The sequence below is a fragment of the Notechis scutatus genome, chromosome 5, assembly GCF_049901735.1.
Source record: "Notechis scutatus isolate UNSWTSFEM ecotype Mainland chromosome 5, rNotScu1.2, whole genome shotgun sequence".
Classification (NCBI taxonomy): Eukaryota; Metazoa; Chordata; class Lepidosauria; order Squamata; family Elapidae; genus Notechis; species Notechis scutatus.
The window spans coordinates 30,549,483-30,567,860 of NC_142013.1; the positions used below are offsets into that span (position 1 = coordinate 30,549,483).

Sequence of the window (18,378 nt, forward strand, 5' to 3'; positions counted from 1 at the left end):
ATATCTGCTGAATATAACTCAGTATTGGTGACAGGAAGGACTTCCGGCCAGTAATCACTCAGCTCCATTCAGTTGCCCAGATTCCACCCACAAGGGATTATGGGGGTCATTAAAAGATGATGATGATGATGATGATGATGATGATGATTGTTGGTAATGAACCATGATAGCCTCTTTCCTTTGCCATTGTAGGTTCTTCATATTCTGATGGAACATCAGATGTGGAAAGACTGGATGATGCTGTGCCTCCAGGCCAGTCGTTCAAGTATGTGTGGAATATCACTGCAGAAATTGGGCCAAAGAAAGCTGATCCTCCCTGTCTCACTTATGCCTACTACTCACATGTAAACATGGTGCGAGACTTTAATTCTGGTCTCATTGGTGCTTTGCTGATATGTAAAGAAGGTAACAAAATGTGTAAAGAACCTGCAGCCTGTTTCAAGTGTTGATCATTGCTGAGATTAATCTGTAATATGCTATTTTTCTGTTCATTTTTGTATTTCTATCCGCTTAATGTTTATGTTTCATAGGGTTGTTGATGTTTTTTTTGACAAAGATTGAGGCAGAATTATAAAGGCTATTACATAATTGGAAATTCTGCTACTTAGTTTTCAAAAGCTTACATTGTACCCAAGAAGGTCTCCATATAGAGATGGCAGTAAGAACCATATAAATGTATGGCAACAATGATGAAATGGAACCTAGTACCACCTTCAGAATTAAGTGTGCAACTTACTTCACACAACTCATAAGAACATAAACCTCAATAAAGCTGTTTAATCTTGAAAATGCTACCGGTCTCTATATCTGTCATCAAAGATGGATAGGGACTATTTCTGTGCTGCTGGAGAGGAGAGAATTTATGGCATCTGCAACAGACAATATACTTTGTCCCTTAGTTCAGTTGTGATTTTACTTTTGTGATTTTACAGCTGATGATATGAATTTTTTAAACAAAATAATTAACCAAGTTAATAGAATTAGTAAATTCAATGTTCGCCTTTCAGGCGTTATAATTATTTGTTTAAAGCACAAGACAATTTGCTGATTTTTTGTAGTATAATCTTGGGGGCTCTAGGACCAGAAATAAGGGCCTGTAGCCAAGGTTGCCCATCTCTGTAATAGGTAATCTTGTAATAGGTAACCTTGGTAACCTTTTACTTATCCTTAATCTATGTTGTGTCAGCTTTGAAATTCAGCTGCCACATTTTTTTAGAGAGAGGAGTTGAAAAGTTCAAGGTTATTCTGTATGTTGTATTAAGAATTTCCAGTTGCAGTTAAATGGTTCTCATGATTTATGAAGTGTAGAAGTGGGAGGAGAGAAGGGAGGAGAGAAGGTGGATTCTGTGTAACGGAAAAAACTTTCATTTGGGAAATTGGTTTTGACATGCCAGATCTGTTTCTAATAAATCAATTGGAGAGATAACGACTTGGAGTGATTGATATCATGGATACTTTCTGGATGCCTTACATGTTGATCCTCAATTCCCTTAAGAGTTAGGTGGCATAGTGAAAGGTTTTGTTGCACTAGAGGCTGACAATTTAAAATATATTTGTTATTCAAGAAGTTATTGTAGTATTTGATCATTTATTCCATCTTGTCATTGTCCTATTCTTTTTTTAGGAAGCCTGAATGCAAATGGTACACAAAAACTCTTCAACAGAGAATATGTGCTGATGTTTTCTGTGTTTGATGAAAGCAAGAACTGGTACAGAAAGCCCTCACTACAATACACAATTAATGGGTTTGCCAATGGAACATTGCCTGGTATGTCCTCTTCCATATTATTGATTAGAATGAAATTACAGGCATTTCTATGACAACTACAGCAGCTGTTCTTTTCTTCCAGATGTTCAGGCTTGTGCTTATGATCATATTAGCTGGCATTTGATAGGAATGAGTTCCAGTCCTGAGATCTTCTCTGTTCACTTCAATGGACAAACCTTGGAACAAAACCATTACAAAGTGTCAACCATCAACCTTATCGGAGGTGCCTCAGTAACAGCCAAAATGTCAGTGAGCAGGACAGGAAAATGGCTAATATCTTCTCTGGTTGCAAAGCATCTACAAGGCAAGGTTTTCTTTATTAGCAGGCAAGCTGTATAATTACACTTAAAAATTCATTCTCTTGTGTAGAACTCATACAAATCATCATATCGCAAAGACAGTAGCATGAATGGGAGGTACAATTTGCAAAATGATTCCAGAACAGCAGGAACTATGTTCCATGACAATTGCCATACCTAACCATATCCTACATGCCTAGAATCTGTAACCATAGCATTTCATATCCCCCTAAAGCTATGGTTGTGGACTATGTTGGTTTATTTTTGCTCTAGGATGATGCTAGAAAGAGAAAAAATAATAAATATAGAAAGACTAATCACATTCACTGTACTTACTTTGATTATTTTTTTTCATTTTAGGCTTGCCTATCTCTTTTTCCTGCCTTCACCCAGTTTTCTGAAACCAGTTTCCAACCCTAAATTGTAATACCACCTTCTCTCTTTTAAACCCTCAGATACTGATTATGTGTATGTGTGCATGTACATACATACATGCATACATGCATACATATATATGTATATGTATGTATATATATATATATATATATATATATATATATGTATGTATGTATGTATGTATGTATGTATGTATGGCATTATGCTATGTTATGTATTTTCCACGTCATATAGTTATGTATATGTATATGTATATGTATATGTATATGTATATGTATATGTATCATCTGCCATCATCAGGCTTCTGTATAGTGATGTGATAGGCACACTAGAAGGCTGATGATGGCAGTAATTCGGCAGATGCTCATCTAAAAGCACAACTATAATGATGTAGAAAATACCTGAACAAACTGAATGCCAACACTATATATATATATATATATATATATATATATATATATATATATATATATATATATATATACGGACAACATACATACATACATACATACATATATATATATATATATATATATATATATATATATATATATATATATATATATGGATCTTTGTTATTGTTTTCTCCACGTAAGATTGGAAGTATCTAGCAGTACACGTTTGGCAGAATCTCATCTGCCATCATCAGGATTCTGCCAAACGTTGCTACAACTTTAAAAGCACAACTACAATGACGGGAAAATACCCGAACAAAGCTGAATGCCATACATGTAAGTACCAGCGAAAAACTTAAGAATATATATATATATATATATATATATATATATATATATATATATATATATATATATATATAATATATATATATATATATATATATATATATATATATATATATATATATATATATATATATATATATATAATTTTGATTGTACAAAAGAAAATGTTAGAGACACTGAATAATGGCATTTATTTATTTATTTATTTATCTATCAATCAATTTTTTCACTGTTCAAAAGACTTAGGGTGACTAATAGAACATGAGAGCACAAAATAAAATATCAATAAAACACTATGGGTAGCAAGTAACTCCCATAACTAAAACAGATTTACAAAACATACTAGACCAGAATCTGTTCTTCAGGGTATTCCTGGTCATTCAAATCTTGAGAGACATGTTCCATAAGGAGATGTGGCACCAGAGAAGACATGCTTGATCTATTGACTATTAACTTATGATCTCCAGTTGTAGATGAATTGAGATGAAGGGAGTTAGAGTGCAACACATTAGAAGGAACAAATTAAGGGTGCCTGCTTTATCTTCTACTTTTTTCCATATCTCAAGAATAAATTATACCTATAGCTATTATAACCTGAAACCTGGTTTATATGCAATTGCTTTTTGCTGGAAGATACTTTTTTGTGAGCATACATCAAGTCACTGAAAGGGTCTCTTAACACAAAAATTAAGCTGTCAAAAGTAGTTTGGAACATAGACCTGCAATTCTATATGTACACAACTTGTTTAAATGTATAAGAATTTATGTATCATTCATAGATATCTTTTTGTGGGCTTAAGAGAAAAAAAATTCTTGTTGCTTCTTGGAAACATACATTTTTAATATAAAATGGGAAATATTTATTTTTAGTGCTCACTTCAGCAGCACATATACTAAAATTGGGAAATATTTATTTTTAATCTAAACAGTCCGAAAGGCAACATGAAGAGCAAATAGATATGTGTGTACTATAACCTTTAATATATTTTATTACTCTTGTCCCATCTACTTATTAATTTAGCTGGGATGTATGGTTATCTAAATATCAAAGACTGTGGAAATCCAGATACTTTAACAAGAAAGTTATCCTTTAGAGAACTGAAGATGATTAAGAACTGGGAATATTTCATTGCTGCAGAAGAAATCACCTGGGATTATGCTCCAGAAATTCCTAGAAGTGTTGATAGGTAACTTGACTGAATGTGGTTAAATAGATGAAAAGATTTCATAAAAATTCATAGGATTTATCCCAAACTAAGGCCTTGTAGACCAGGGATCCCCAACCACAGGTCCATGGTCTGGCACCAGGTCACAGCATGCCAGAAACTGGACCATGCAAACAAGTGAAGCCCCATGAATACAAGCTGCACACGAAACCACATCCCCTCTGGTCTGCAGAAAAACTTCTCTCCATGGACCTGGTCCCTGGTGCCCAAAAGGTTGAGGACCGCTGCTCTAGACCATTTAAATTAAGGGAAACACATTTTCATCATGTTAAATTATAAAGTATGAATCTCTCTCTTGCTTCTTAATTCCATAAAGTAAATGTTTATTGTTATGCTGTATGTAGAAGTCATTTCATATTATATCATATTACATTTTTAATTAATCTTTCTATTTTCATACAATTATGCAGGGAAAACAAAATGGCAGAATGAAAGAATGAAAAATTCATAATAGAAATTCATTCACAGTACTGTCATAGTTCCATTCTTTTTCCAATAAACCCTCATCTCATTCACTTCTTAAGTTTAGGAATTAGGTCTACTATTGACCTCACCCCTTTCCTAAGAGGTCTGTAGGGGCGTGCATAAGCGCACCAACGTGCCTACCGTCCCTGTCCTATTGTTTCTCTTATTCTTCTTTTATTTTTCTTATATGTACCCATTTCATGTATTCACAACTATGTATACACTTATACTTATCTTGTAAACAATTGGCAAATCAAATAAATAAATAAATAAATAAATAAAATTTCTTTGTCACAAAGTTTTTCCAAAAGATCTTTGAGATTTTCAAGATATTACATTGTCACAGAAAGAATCTCTTGCTACTATTTCAGTTTTTAAAACCTTGTACATTGGGAGGAGAGCAATTCTGAAAAGAAAAAGAAGATATTTGAGGAAGATTAAAGCATCCTATTCTTTAGCACTTTTTCATTTTTATTCTGAAGCTAACAGATAACAGATAATCAGAGTTGGAAGGGACCTTATAGGTCATCTAGTCCAACCCTCTGCCCAAATGGGAGACCCTACACCATTTCTGACAAATGGCAGTCCAATCTCTTCTTGAAGGTCTGAAGTGATGGTGTTCCCACAACTTCCGAAGGCAAACTGTTCCATGATTTCCTTGTCCTGGATTAAGTATGCAGTGTGTTATTGGAAGTACTCAAATTTTCAAATATAGGAGGTGACTGAATTATTTTTGAGTTTGTTGACATAAATGTAAAAACATCACAAGAAACTGAAGAGAATGTTACTGCAGCCAATTAAAACAATAAAGTTGGAATTCAGTACCCATCAAGCCTGTCAGAATAGCCAAGGGTTATTGATAATAAGAGAAGTGTCTGACCAGAGTCAGGAATGAAAGTGCCATCACCCAATAGCATTAGAGGGTCTAAGATCCATCACCTGATTCTGTATTTATTTGGACATCTATGTATACAACTTTTTCTGGGTTTTTTAAACTACATTTTACATATGCTGGTTGTTTATCATGTAGATTTGTAAACACTGATTTACCCACTCATGCAAGATTTGGGGCTTTTTTTGGTGTGTGTGTGTTTCTATATAAGAAATCTTACTAATGTCTATTTTTTTTTTCTTTTCTCAATTCTAAAGAAGATACAAAGCTCAGTATCTGGATAATTTTTCAAATTTTATTGGCAAGAAATACAAAAAGGCAGTTTTCAGGCAATATAAAGACAGCAGTTTCAGTAAACCGACCTATGCCATTTGGCCCAAAGAACGTGGAATTCTGGGCCCTGTTATCAGAGCTGAAGTCAGAGACACAATAAGTGTAAGTATTGATGAACAAGTAAGTAGATTACAATCCCATTTTATTTCATTTGCACACAGTAATAGAATTAGCTTTAAATATATTTTGCTTATCTAATGCATACATAATCTTTACTGATATCAAGACTAAGCTATTCAACTATCAATGAAAAGTAAAGGAACTTGGATAAGAATAACTTTTCATATTTATTTCTATGAAAGTTAAGACTTAATTTCTATAATTTTAACCATGTGTTTCTTGTGGATTTCTCCACTGACAGAATACTTTATCTGTAAAAGCCTTTAGTTTATCTGCTCAATATCTATGGTATTTATCCTGCATATGTTATTCATGTCTTATTCTTGGTAACAGTAAATTCAAGTGAATGAGTTTCAGTACCTTCACTTCAAATAAAGTACATGTGATCCTCGCTTAGTGACCATTTTTATTAGTAATTGTTTGAAGTTATGTTACTGCTGAATGGGGCTTATGACCATCGCTGTAGCGGTTGCCAATGCAGTATCCCCATGGTCACATGATTGCAATTCAGGCACTTGGCAACCAGCTGATGATGCAGTATCCCAAGAGCACATGATTTCCACTTGTGACCTCACTACTGGCTTCCAATATGCAAAGCCAAAGGGCAAACCAGCTGTGAGGCAATCCACACCATATCACATTTAACTATTGTGTGGGATTCACTTATCAATGGCAACTAGAATTACTGTGTAAGTCATCATGGTCATGTGACATTGTTCTTTACAACTTTGTTGCTTAGCAACAGAATTGCCACTCTCAATTACCATCATTAAGTGAGGATCAGCTATCAATTCAGTTTGGTCACTCTGAGACCCAGTTTGGTCTAATGGTGAATTCACCAGGCTAGAGTGAGGGGCTGTGAGTTCTAAACCCACCATAGCCATGAAAGCCAACTGGGTGATCTTGGGCTAGTCACTCTCTCTCAGCCCAACTTACCTCACAGGGTTGTTGTTGTGGGGAAAATAGCAAGAGGATGGTATATTTTTGCCAAATATAACAAAGGCAATAAATAAATAAATATTGAGTAGATATTTCACACAAATTTTACACTAGTGATATCTGGCATCATCTGTGGCAAAGTAAAGCCTGGATACTTATAATGTCACAGAAATGGTTGGATCCAGGGGAGGATTTCTACCAGTTCTGTCCACCTCTGTAGAACCGGTAGCTCTGAAGAGCAGCAGACATAGAACCGGTTCTATGTCTGCTGATGTTTTTGCCCCCCCACCCACCCGGGCTATTACCTGATCTTTATTTCCTGATTTTTCAACTTCAGCTGCCGAACAAGGCACAGCTGCAGTTAAAAAAGCAGGAAAAGAGGGCTGTTTCAAAGGCTGCTTCTCTGAATGCAGACTGCTGATGACGATTTACAGGCGCGCAGCTCCCAGCGTGCAGGGAAGCTCGTAAATCCCAAACCGGTAGTTAACCCTGTCGTATCCCACCCCTGTTTGGATCATGCTATAAACTGCCTATATAAAAATAATAACTGTCTAAATTAAAACAAAACAATGATATATTTCAACATAATCTTATAAAATCTACTAAGACTCAGGACTAATGAGAAACACCATAAAAGCTTTACCAGGCATTGGGGAGTTCTGGATTATACACATACCTGTTTTAGGCACTGGTAATACACTACAATTGTTCTTTTTATATAAAATGTAAAGTAAATTCTCTTGTTTAAAGAATTTCCAGTATCATTTAAATTTTACCTCAATTTTCCCTAAGCTGAAGCTCTTCAGGAGAAGCATATTCTGCATTCACATATAATATTGTCTGTACAATCATAATTGTTCAGACAAAACACTGTGGAAGAAAATGTCATAAATAAAATCTACAATTGTTGATGCTTTAACTGAGTTTGAATTATACATTGAATTATATATTTTTGTAATATAATTAATCATTGCAAGCAACTTTGTATTTATAATGAAAACCTAATTAAACAGGAAATGCTTTACACTTCATTTTGTGGCAATTTTACTTTATTTTTCTACAACTAAGCATATAAGAACCCTAATATCAGAGTTTTCTACTAGCATTCTTTTGGAAAGGAAATAGTTGTAGGTACTTATGTATGTATATATATAAAACACAAATATGTATGTATGTATGTATGTATATGTATATGTATATGTATATGTATATGTATATGTATATGTATATGTATATGTATATGTATATATATGCTTTTTATTTTAAAAACCTATTAATAGAAAAAAGCATGATCCTAATAGAATTTTTTTCTTGGTACACTCCAGCCATTGGATTTGCTATTTGATACCAACCACTAATATAAGAGCTCCTCTCTCTGGATGTCAAATAAATAACTTGGGAGAAGAACTGTGACTTCATTAGGGTTTTCCTTTGAAACCATGGTTTTCACGGATGTTTAACATGGTACAACTTGACTCATCTTGGGTTATATATTTTTAATTAGTCATAAAGATTGTTTGTGGTATTTAATAAGTCTGTACTCATGTCCAAAACAATTTGGAAGAACTTGTATAAGTGTAGTACCTATTATCCGTTAAAGCAGCACAACTTTTTAGAAGGTTTAAGAGTCATATTAACTTTTTTTAAGTTTGTGTGAAAGTCTGAAAGAATGAGTTTGTTTAATAGGTATTCCACTCACAAGATAGGCAAAGCATTTTCCCAAATCATTTTTGAAATCCTGTCTGTGTTCTATTCTTATGCTGCATACTTTTACTATAATTTATTTATTCATTGTTCTACTAGAAAATGGGGATGCATATAAAAGGGATGACAATGTTAGCTAAATTTTGTATAAAAACCAGCAGTATTGTGATGCTAAACATATTGGGTTTCCATTTTGAACAGATTGTATTCAAAAATCTGGCCAGTCGACCTTACAGCATTTATGTGCATGGAGTTTCTGTTTCAAAAGATGCAGAAGGAGCTATTTATCCTTCAGATCCCAAAGGTTGGTTAGGAATTATTTCTACCTTCCCTCTCTGCTGTCTTCTGATTACTTGTGTGGCTTCCCAATAGGCTCAGCAAAAGTCTGGTCTTGCTGTTGTCTCCCTTTTAAATAATAAAAAGAAAATGGAAATCTATTTTAAGAGTTTTTCAATTAATTATAAACAATGTACTAAGAATCAGAAAGAGAAGTGGGATCATTCTGGTGAGCAGCCCCTTAAAGCTCAAAGCAGGAATCCTTGTTCAACTCTCTCTGGCAGACAGCTGCCTACCCTCCACATGAATACATCCAATGAAGGAACTTACCATCTGTTTTGTAGCTGGTTCTAATTTTGAACTGCTTTTACTGGCATTTTGTTGGAATGGAATGAGAATTGAGCCTCCAGGTGTCCTTACTAACTAGACCAGACAGGAGACATGACCAGATGAACTAATTCTACTTTATTGTGAAACTATATTAACAGAATCTTGAAAGTATGAAAATACAATTCCCTCCCCATCTCTTTTATAGCCCAAGAAACTAGGAAGTCTTCTGAGCCTTTTGCCCCACCGTCCACTTTATGCTATGCTGTTTCTTATTTAACTGTTCTCTAGGCAGCATCTCTGGAGCCAATCATCCAAGGTCTTTCCCATATTCCATTAAATCAATAGACAATGCAGCTCATTGGTTGACTTTTTACTAAACAGGGTTCGAACACTACTATGCTAAGCCATGGTTCCCTTAGTAATATTTTGCTAAAATCTAATTGATTGGATAAACTTGGTTTGTACATTGCAATGGATACGTTTTGTCATCAAAACAAACTAGTTTAGAATGAAATATAAACCAAACTCCTACCTGTACTCAACCTACTTTCATAATTTTTTCATTGTGAAAATAAAATGAGGGGTGATCCCTTGTGCATAATATAAATGTTAAAAAAGAAATAACATCCATAAAAATAGGTATAGAAAACAAAATGATTAAGTAATTAAGTTGTTATGTAATAATCCAATGGAAGACAATGTAATAACAAGATCCAAATTGTTTCATTCTTTGGTCTGCATAGAGTTTTACTTTACTTGCTTATGGTAAAGAACTATAATTCTCCATGTGCTGTCAAAGTACAACTGAGAACATGCTTCACTACTGACCATTCAGTCTGTAGTTTCTCTATAGAAAATTGAGCAGCAACTAGAGATTTTCAGTTCCTTACCCATGCTTTACATGATCTTTTTTGCCATTATATTTTAGAGAATATAACTCATGGCAAAGCAGTTGAACCAGGACAGGTCTACACATATAAATGGACTGTGCTGGATACAGATGAACCTACCGTAAAGGATTCTCAGTGCATTACTAAATTATATCATAGTGCTGTGGACATGACAAGAGATATTGCTTCAGGACTTATTGGGCCACTTCTGGTTTGTAAACGCAAGGCACTCAACAGCAAGGGGGTACAGGTATTGTCAACTGTTTCAATTGAGGGAACAAAATGATGACACATTGACACAACTTACTTAGATTCAGGGGCAGTATGGCTCTACCATTACCATTTACTGGGGAACTCCGGGGTTTGAGATTGCTTCTGTCTTCCTTTTCAATATGGCTTTCAATATGAATTGTCAAGCTCCCCAGACCATGATTTTATAGTAATGTAATAATTTTAAAAGGTAAAGATAAGAGACGGCAAGTGTAATGAGGTATTCCTCTCCCTCACCAAAGCCTGGGTAAAGATCTAGGTCTTTATGGCCCTTCTAAACAACAGCAGAATAAGGGCCACCTGGATCTTAGGGGGAACCTAATTCCAGGGGGCAGGCACTACTACATAGAAGGTGTGTTTTCAAGGTCCTGATAAAATATATTGTTTAATTGTAATTGAAGAACTTTTACCACCAATAAATAATTGCTAATACAGACTTTTACATTATTGGTCATGCTCCGAATCTTCCTCCAACAGCACTACAGGAGTCTATTCTAGTGCTTCATTTCCTAGAGCTTCTTATTAAACCAAGGTGCACCCCAAGATCAGCACACCCAGAGGAGGCCACATAGGCATGATATGATTCAAGGCTCTAGCTGAGGCCTACATGATACTCAGAAAAAGCCCCAAACTTTCTCTGAAACCCCACTGGATCTATAAATCCTGATTGGGTGGGTTGATTGACTGGGTCTTGACTCCTTGCAACTAGGGAGTATGTCATGGCAATGGACAGGTGTTGATGTCCTCCATTGCCAGATCAATCTTAACAGTTGACATAGAACCAATGAATTCCTGACCTGCCCTTGTTTCAGTGTCCCTAGATGGCATATTGAAGTTGCCATGCACCAACAGCCTTGAGAACCCTATGTTCTGACCCAACCGGGTTCCCAAAGAGCAAACACAGACAAAGGCAGCAGCCCCCACCTTTTAAGGTTTAATAATGAATTCTGTTCTGAAGGCTGCTTTCCACTAATTAGCTCCGACAAGAAAGAGCCTTGCCAAGTTGTTTGTCAAGGCTGCCAAAAACCCAGAGATAAGAACTAATTTACAAAATTCTCCAAACACGAACTAAGATGTCCACAAGTTGAGTTTAAGAACTTCTTTGCTGTCTGCAAAGAACGCTTTTGCAAACCTGGCTTTTATCCTTTTGACGGAGGGCCCTTTACCTTGCAGCCTTACTCCCGAGTTGCCTGTGCTGCTGTAATTGTTCTTTCCTCCGAGTAATCCTTCGTGCACATGCCCTTGGCACAGGCTCCTCAGGAACCTCCTCATCACTGCTGCCAGCCCCCACAATCTCTGAAGGCAGCAGTTCACTCCCTGATAGTCCTGGCCCCTCATCAGAGTCATCACTCTCCTCAGCCATCTGCACCTGCTTCTGGCTAACCACAACACCCTACTGCCAACCTAGCAATGGAATCTAGTAGCTGATTCAGGAATGCTGTGAGCAACAGGGAAAGCTGTACCCCAACAGCACTCCCAAGTGTACACTTAAACCCAAATCAGCTTTCATATAATCTGTTACTTCAAATGCAATCTGAACAGTCTGCCTTGGACAAAGAAAGCCTTGCTTATAATATGGATATACAAAGACATCGATAATAATACTCAGGCTATCTCTGTATACAACATAATTATTTTATTTATCTATTTCCAAATAATCCCCTTTTGTTGCTCATTCCAGCTTTATTTCATTTGAATGTTATACATTATATTGTTATGCTGTTGTTTTTAAAAACAAGGAAGTGCATGTCAAATGGCATATCATTCTATCAGTTGAACTAGATCTATTTTCTACTATCACTGTGCAGGATAAAGCTGATGTGGAACAGCATGCAGTCTTCGCAGTGTTTGATGAAAACAAGAGCTGGTACTTGGAAGACAATATCAAGAAATACTGTAGCAATTCTTCCACTGTTAAGAAAGATGACCCTAAATTTTACAAGTCCAATGTTATGTACAGTGAGTAGTAACCTAGGTCACTATTTTGTTTTGTGTTTACTCAACATCATTAAGATTAAATGAATATTAAAAATAAAAATGGAAAATATGCTATTTTTACAATATTAATTTTATGTCTTTGATTCTAAAGACATTTAACTTGGAATAGCTTCTGTTTAACTATTGAGATTCATTGTTCGAGTAGCTATTCTTAAGATTGCACTCCTAATTGCATTTTGAATTTTATTTTAGCACTCAATGGCTATGCATCAGATAGAACAGATGTTTTGGGGTTTCGTCAGTCTGAAATTGTTGAATGGCACCTCACCAGCGTAGGTACAGTGGATGAGATTGTTCCAGTACATCTTTCTGGTCACACCTTCTTATCCAAGGGAAAACATCAAGATATTTTAAATCTTTTCCCCATGAGTGGTGAATCAGCTACTGTAACAATGGACAATCTAGGTAAACAACAATAGTTCTGTGCTTGATTTTTTATTTCAGACTGTATAGATAGTTCTATAATTGAGCTCTCAGAATTGCTTGTCACATTATTAAAAACTTTATAAAATTCATTGTACAGAAAAGCACAAATTCTATCAAATAGCCTAAAAAAACCATAGAGAATTATTATTCCCATTTTATGGGAGCTTGAAAAATATCTATTGACAATAACATTTAGTCTAATAATTGGAAGAAAAAGCATTTTAAAAACCACAAGTATAACATTTCCAAAGTGCTGAAGGACTTGAGTTTATATGTTTCAAGCCTTCTCCTAACTCTAAGGAGAAAGGAGACAAGGGGGCGACCTCAGAATACCTGATCTATTATGGAGAAAATAGAATTAGTTATTTATATTAAATGTTTGTGGCACTCAAGATGATCAATTGAGATGCAGTAGATAATATGGTAATTTGGGCCTGAGCTTTGTATATAGAATTAAACCTGAAAAACAGTCAGTAGCCAGTGCAAGTGATTCAACTTGGTGCTTTGTGTCACTTATCTCCTGTATTGTTGAATTCCAGGCCAGTGGAGTTTCCAGGCCACCCCCTAAATAATTTATTTCATAATCCAACTTTGTGGTTATCAGTTCATGTATTAATGATGCCAAACCATTCTCCATGAATGACATGCCTGGCTTTATCAACTGAACCATACAACTTAATACCATATGTGTGCTCTGGTTTTACAATATCACTGTTCATTCAGGAGTAATGTCCAAGCTGTGAATATGAACCTTAAGATTCAGATTCTGAATCTGTCCAGATCACATATGACAGCAAAGTTCCAAAGACCGGCTCCTGGAATCAACGATCACTTCGTGTTCAATTTTAATTTTAAGTTGCTTTTTAGTAAGTCCTTTATGGCCAGGAGATGCATAGTTCTGAAGACATCCAAGTTTGAGCTTCAAGAAAAGAGAAGGGTAGCTAGGTTATTCTACATAATAATAAGTAGTTCCATACAGATATAATGTCTAAGTATAGAGTTTATATCTTTCCTCAAAATAAAACAGTAGCAAAGCTTAAAAGGAAAAGAAAAATCAGAGCTAGAAGCAGTTCTGAATCTCTATCTTGTGCATTACTGTCTTAAAGGTGGTCATGGGTATCATATGTTTGTGATTGTTGTTGTGTTTATAGCTCTATTTTTTGTATCTGTTATATTACCATGGCATATTAGAAAGCCCTTCCTATCCTAGTATTCTCTAGTAATTCTGGACTTCTCTCACAATTCCTAGTCAATTTGGCTTCACCATACTAATTTAGTCTATACTAACATTGTTAATGGATTGCAGAACTAACATCAGTAATCAGGTATAAGCAAACAAGTGGTCTATCTAATATGAATTATTTTCCATTTGTAGGAACCTGGCTTCTGTCATCATGGGGCTCCCGTGAGATGAGCAATGGCATGAGATTGAGATTTTTGGATGCCAAACATGATGATGAAGACGAGGGAAATGAAAAAGAGGAAGAACATTATGGTGGTATTGTTGCCAACATTATCAGTGGCGGTCCTTCAGAAGTAGTAAAAAAGAAAGAAAAGGACCCCAGAAATGTAGTATCAGACTCAGAAATGGATAAGATAGCAAAAGAATTAGGATTATTAGATGATGAGGATAATCAAAAAGAGTCAAGCAATGAACAGACAGAGGATGATGAAGAACAGCTAATGATAGCTTCAATGCTTGGGCTTCGATCATTTAATGGGTCAGTTGCTGAAGAAGAATTGAATCTCACAGCTCTAGCTTTAGAAGAAGATGCCCATACTTCTGGTGAGCTATCTTTAAACACTCATCTAGTGTTGATAAACAGCACTGATGCTATGCGTGGTAATGAAGAATTGGGAACTCAGAATAACTCTTATGTAAATGCATCTGAGACAATCTATGCTAATTATACATCTTCGACAGGAGAAATTTTAATTTCAAATATCACTGCAATGATTGGCATCTTGCTATCTAAGAAAAGCCAAAATGAAGAGAATATTACTCAGATTTCAGATAGCTACAAGCAAATGCTTGCTGCTGAATATTTAAAAGCAGGCAGAGGTCTTCAGAGCAAAGATATAGAAGATTTAATGTCCCCTGAAATAATCCCTTCCCTGAAAGAGCAAGAAGAAAATACATTTGAAAAAGATATTTGGGATAAACAGGGAGAAAGACAAATTCTGACAGAAGCAACTTTGCATGCTCTTAAAGAGATGCATGCTCTATTTTTTTATGTACAACAAAAGAGAAATCTTTCTGCTTTCAACATCACAAGTGAGGACATGAAATTTCTTTCTAGTACAGAAAATGACTCTACCACAGATAACTCAAAAGCCAATTACTTTTCATATGATTATGATTATGATTATAAAGAAGAAGAAGCAACAGCAGCAGCAAATGTTGAGTTTTCCAAAGTTATAACAAATACAATTTCAGATGATAAAAAAACAGTGGAAAACAATGGATCTGAGGTAAACCTTGCTTCTGTACCTTCTATAATGCCACAACCTGAAAATTTGACTTCAGATGCCACATTAGATAATTTTGTTTCTACAACAATTTTGAAGACTACAAAGACTTGGAACAGTTCATCTCACCAGAGACAGAAATGCCTTCCTAAAAACACAGACATGGAATGGAAGAAAGAAAATTACGATACATTAGCAGATATCACTAACGATGTTGACAATAAATTCCAGAACAGCAGCAGAAATGCCTCATTTTATCAAGAAAATGCCATGTTCCCTGGAAAAAGAAAAGAGAAAACAGATAACTCTAATGGTCAACTTGAGTTGGGCCAACCAGGAATTACTAACAAACATGATTCCCAGAAAGATGAGAACTGCACTATCAATATATCTCAATCTTTTATAAAAATCCAACGAAAGAAAAAAAAGCCAAAAGTTTTAACTCCAAGGGCTTCCAAGCATCTAGAGTTACCTAGAAATCTCAATCATTCCCAACTTTCTAATAAACCCAACCACACAAAATTGTTAAATGAGGCCAAATTGACACGAAAACAGGACAAGCTTGTTACAATAGGTCTTCCAGTGGAAGATGGTGACTATCAGGAATATGAGATAGATAATACAGACAATGATAAGAGTAGCAGCGGTTCATTTGAGTACGAGTTAATGTATTATGATAATCCATATACCACAGATCCTCGAATTGACAGTAATAGTGCACGTAATCCTGACGACATAGCTAGACACTACCTGCGTACTACCAACAGCGGAAATAAAAGGATGTACTACATTGCAGCAGAAGAAGTTTTGTGGGACTACTCACCAATCAGAAAAAGGTTTGACTGAATTATTTATTTTTAATTATTGCTCAGTTTCATATTGCTGGTTTAACAATAACATCAGAGGTGGTATTCAGCAGGTTCTGACCAGTTCTGGAGAACTGGTAGCAGAAATTTTGAGTAGCTCAAAGAACCGGCAAATACCACTTCTGACTGGAGATTTTACAATATCCTTCCCCTGTCACGCCCACCAGGCTACACCTACAGAACTGGTAGTAAAAAAATTTGAATCCCACCACTGAATAACAAGCTAAGACGTTAAAAGAATCTATTAGCCATGAACAAGTGTAATTTTTTATAATGAAATGCTATTAAAACTTGAGCCAGATATGAAGAACTGGACTGTTCAGATGTTATCACAGAAAGACAACAAATGTAGAATTATGGAATCCAATCTGGATTGATGATTTCCAAGTTCCTTTTCTATCCCATGCCAAAAGCCTTTCCAAAGCCTTTCCAAAATCTTACGTTTATAATGTCATCTAAATTCAGCACAACCTCATTTTAATTTATTTTAAAAAAATGTATTTGAGGTTTATTGTAGATTGAAAATTCTATTTTCTATAATCTCAAAATAGTTTTACCTAACTATTTAAAATTGCTATTATGGTAGTGCATATGTTTTAGCTGAAGTTTTTGGATAGTGTGTTATGAAAATATACTCTTTTTTAGTATTTGTGTTTTTGGTATTGCTTTTTTGGAATTTTGAATACATCATGGTTTAGTTAGAAATTATCTGTTCAGCAGTCAAACACAAATGGCATGGGAACACACTAGAGCTAAATCTGAAGAAGCCCCAAACCCCAATATGTAAGAACCACAACAGTGTTTTATGAATCCAGGCACCACAATTTATAAACTATTGTTGTATGATCCCAGCCAAAAGCTTTTTTCGAAAATAGAAGAATCAGAACTGTAAAGCAGGAAAAGAATTGAAAAAGACAAATATATTTATAGTGAAGAAAACATTAAGAAAAAAAGGTATATTCTTAGAATTGTTAAAGAAAACAAGAAATTGCAAAGAGGCAACCACAAGCATTATTATATCCAATTTCCCTGGTGGACTTGTGCTCATACCCAAGTACAGACACAAGCTACATCAAAGACTGGGGGAAAAGCATTATATAGTAGTAGCAGGATGGCAGTGTCTGCACATGGCAAAGTCAGTAATGGAATGGAATTAACAAATGACCAGGCTCAAATTATTTATTTATTTTATTTATTTATTTGATTTGTCAATCGCTTACAAGATAATAGGTATAAGTATATACATACCGTATTTGCCGGCGTATAAGATGACTTTTTTGCCCTGAAAAACATGCCTCCAAGTGGGGGGGTCGTCTTATACGGCGAGTATATAACAAAGGTCGTCTTATACGCCGGCAAATACGTTGTTGTCACTCGGTGCAAGAGCGACGGGGGTGGAGCTCCGCAACTTGCGAAGCCCCTTCAAGCCCAGCCGGAGTCTCTCTTCCTCCTCCTCCCCACCCACCCACCCACCCACTCCGCTCGTGCGAGCGGACAGGCAGGCTCCAGGCTTTGCCCCCATCCCTCACCTCCTTCCATCCCCCTCCACCCCCCCACCCAGTGGCAGAAACTTCGCCGCACGTGGGGACGAGTGGAGGGGTGGGAGAGCAGCGACGCAGCTCAATGCTGAGAAAGCGCCATCCTTGCTTTTGTGCTTCGGGAAGAGTTCGTGTTTTTTGTTTTTTTGTTTTCTCCCAGGAATGGGATGCTGCTCGTTGCGATTTTCTTTGGGAATTTTTCTCTTCCCGGTTTCAGCCTTTGCTCGAATCCTCCCCCCATTCACTTCTGGAAAGGATGCTTGTGTAACTCTTTTCCTAAGTGTTGCTGGGGTGGAGGGGGGCAGTGTGCAGCGTGAGCGAGAGGCTCTTTTCCTTTCTCCCTGAGCGCAAAACCGTCTGCCTTCTTCTCTCTTGGACGGACCGAGCAAGGCTAATAAGATAATAATAAGATAATAAGATAAGATCCTAA

The 18,378-nt window shown here is 35.9% G+C and overlaps 1 protein-coding gene across 2 annotated transcripts in view; it reads left to right on the forward strand.

The window, feature by feature from the left end:
- Positions 1-18,378, forward strand: part of F5 (coagulation factor V) — a 52,264-nt gene that overhangs the window by 6,350 nt on the left and 27,536 nt on the right. Inside the window, exons 4-14 of one of the 2 annotated variants that reach the window (XM_087966431.1) lie at positions 193-405; positions 1,625-1,768; positions 1,851-2,072; positions 4,228-4,393; positions 6,047-6,224; positions 9,087-9,189; positions 10,420-10,631; positions 12,460-12,610; positions 12,842-13,054; positions 14,451-14,861; positions 16,239-16,380. In XM_087966431.1, coding sequence (XP_087822557.1) covers positions 193-405; positions 1,625-1,768; positions 1,851-2,072; positions 4,228-4,393; positions 6,047-6,224; positions 9,087-9,189; positions 10,420-10,631; positions 12,460-12,610; positions 12,842-13,054; positions 14,451-14,861; positions 16,239-16,380 — 2,155 coding nt within the window. Of the gene's footprint in view, positions 1-192; positions 406-1,624; positions 1,769-1,850; positions 2,073-4,227; positions 4,394-6,046; positions 6,225-9,086; positions 9,190-10,419; positions 10,632-12,459; positions 12,611-12,841; positions 13,055-14,450; positions 16,381-18,378 lie in introns of both variants that reach the window. The other variant, XM_087966430.1, reaches the window with a different exon arrangement.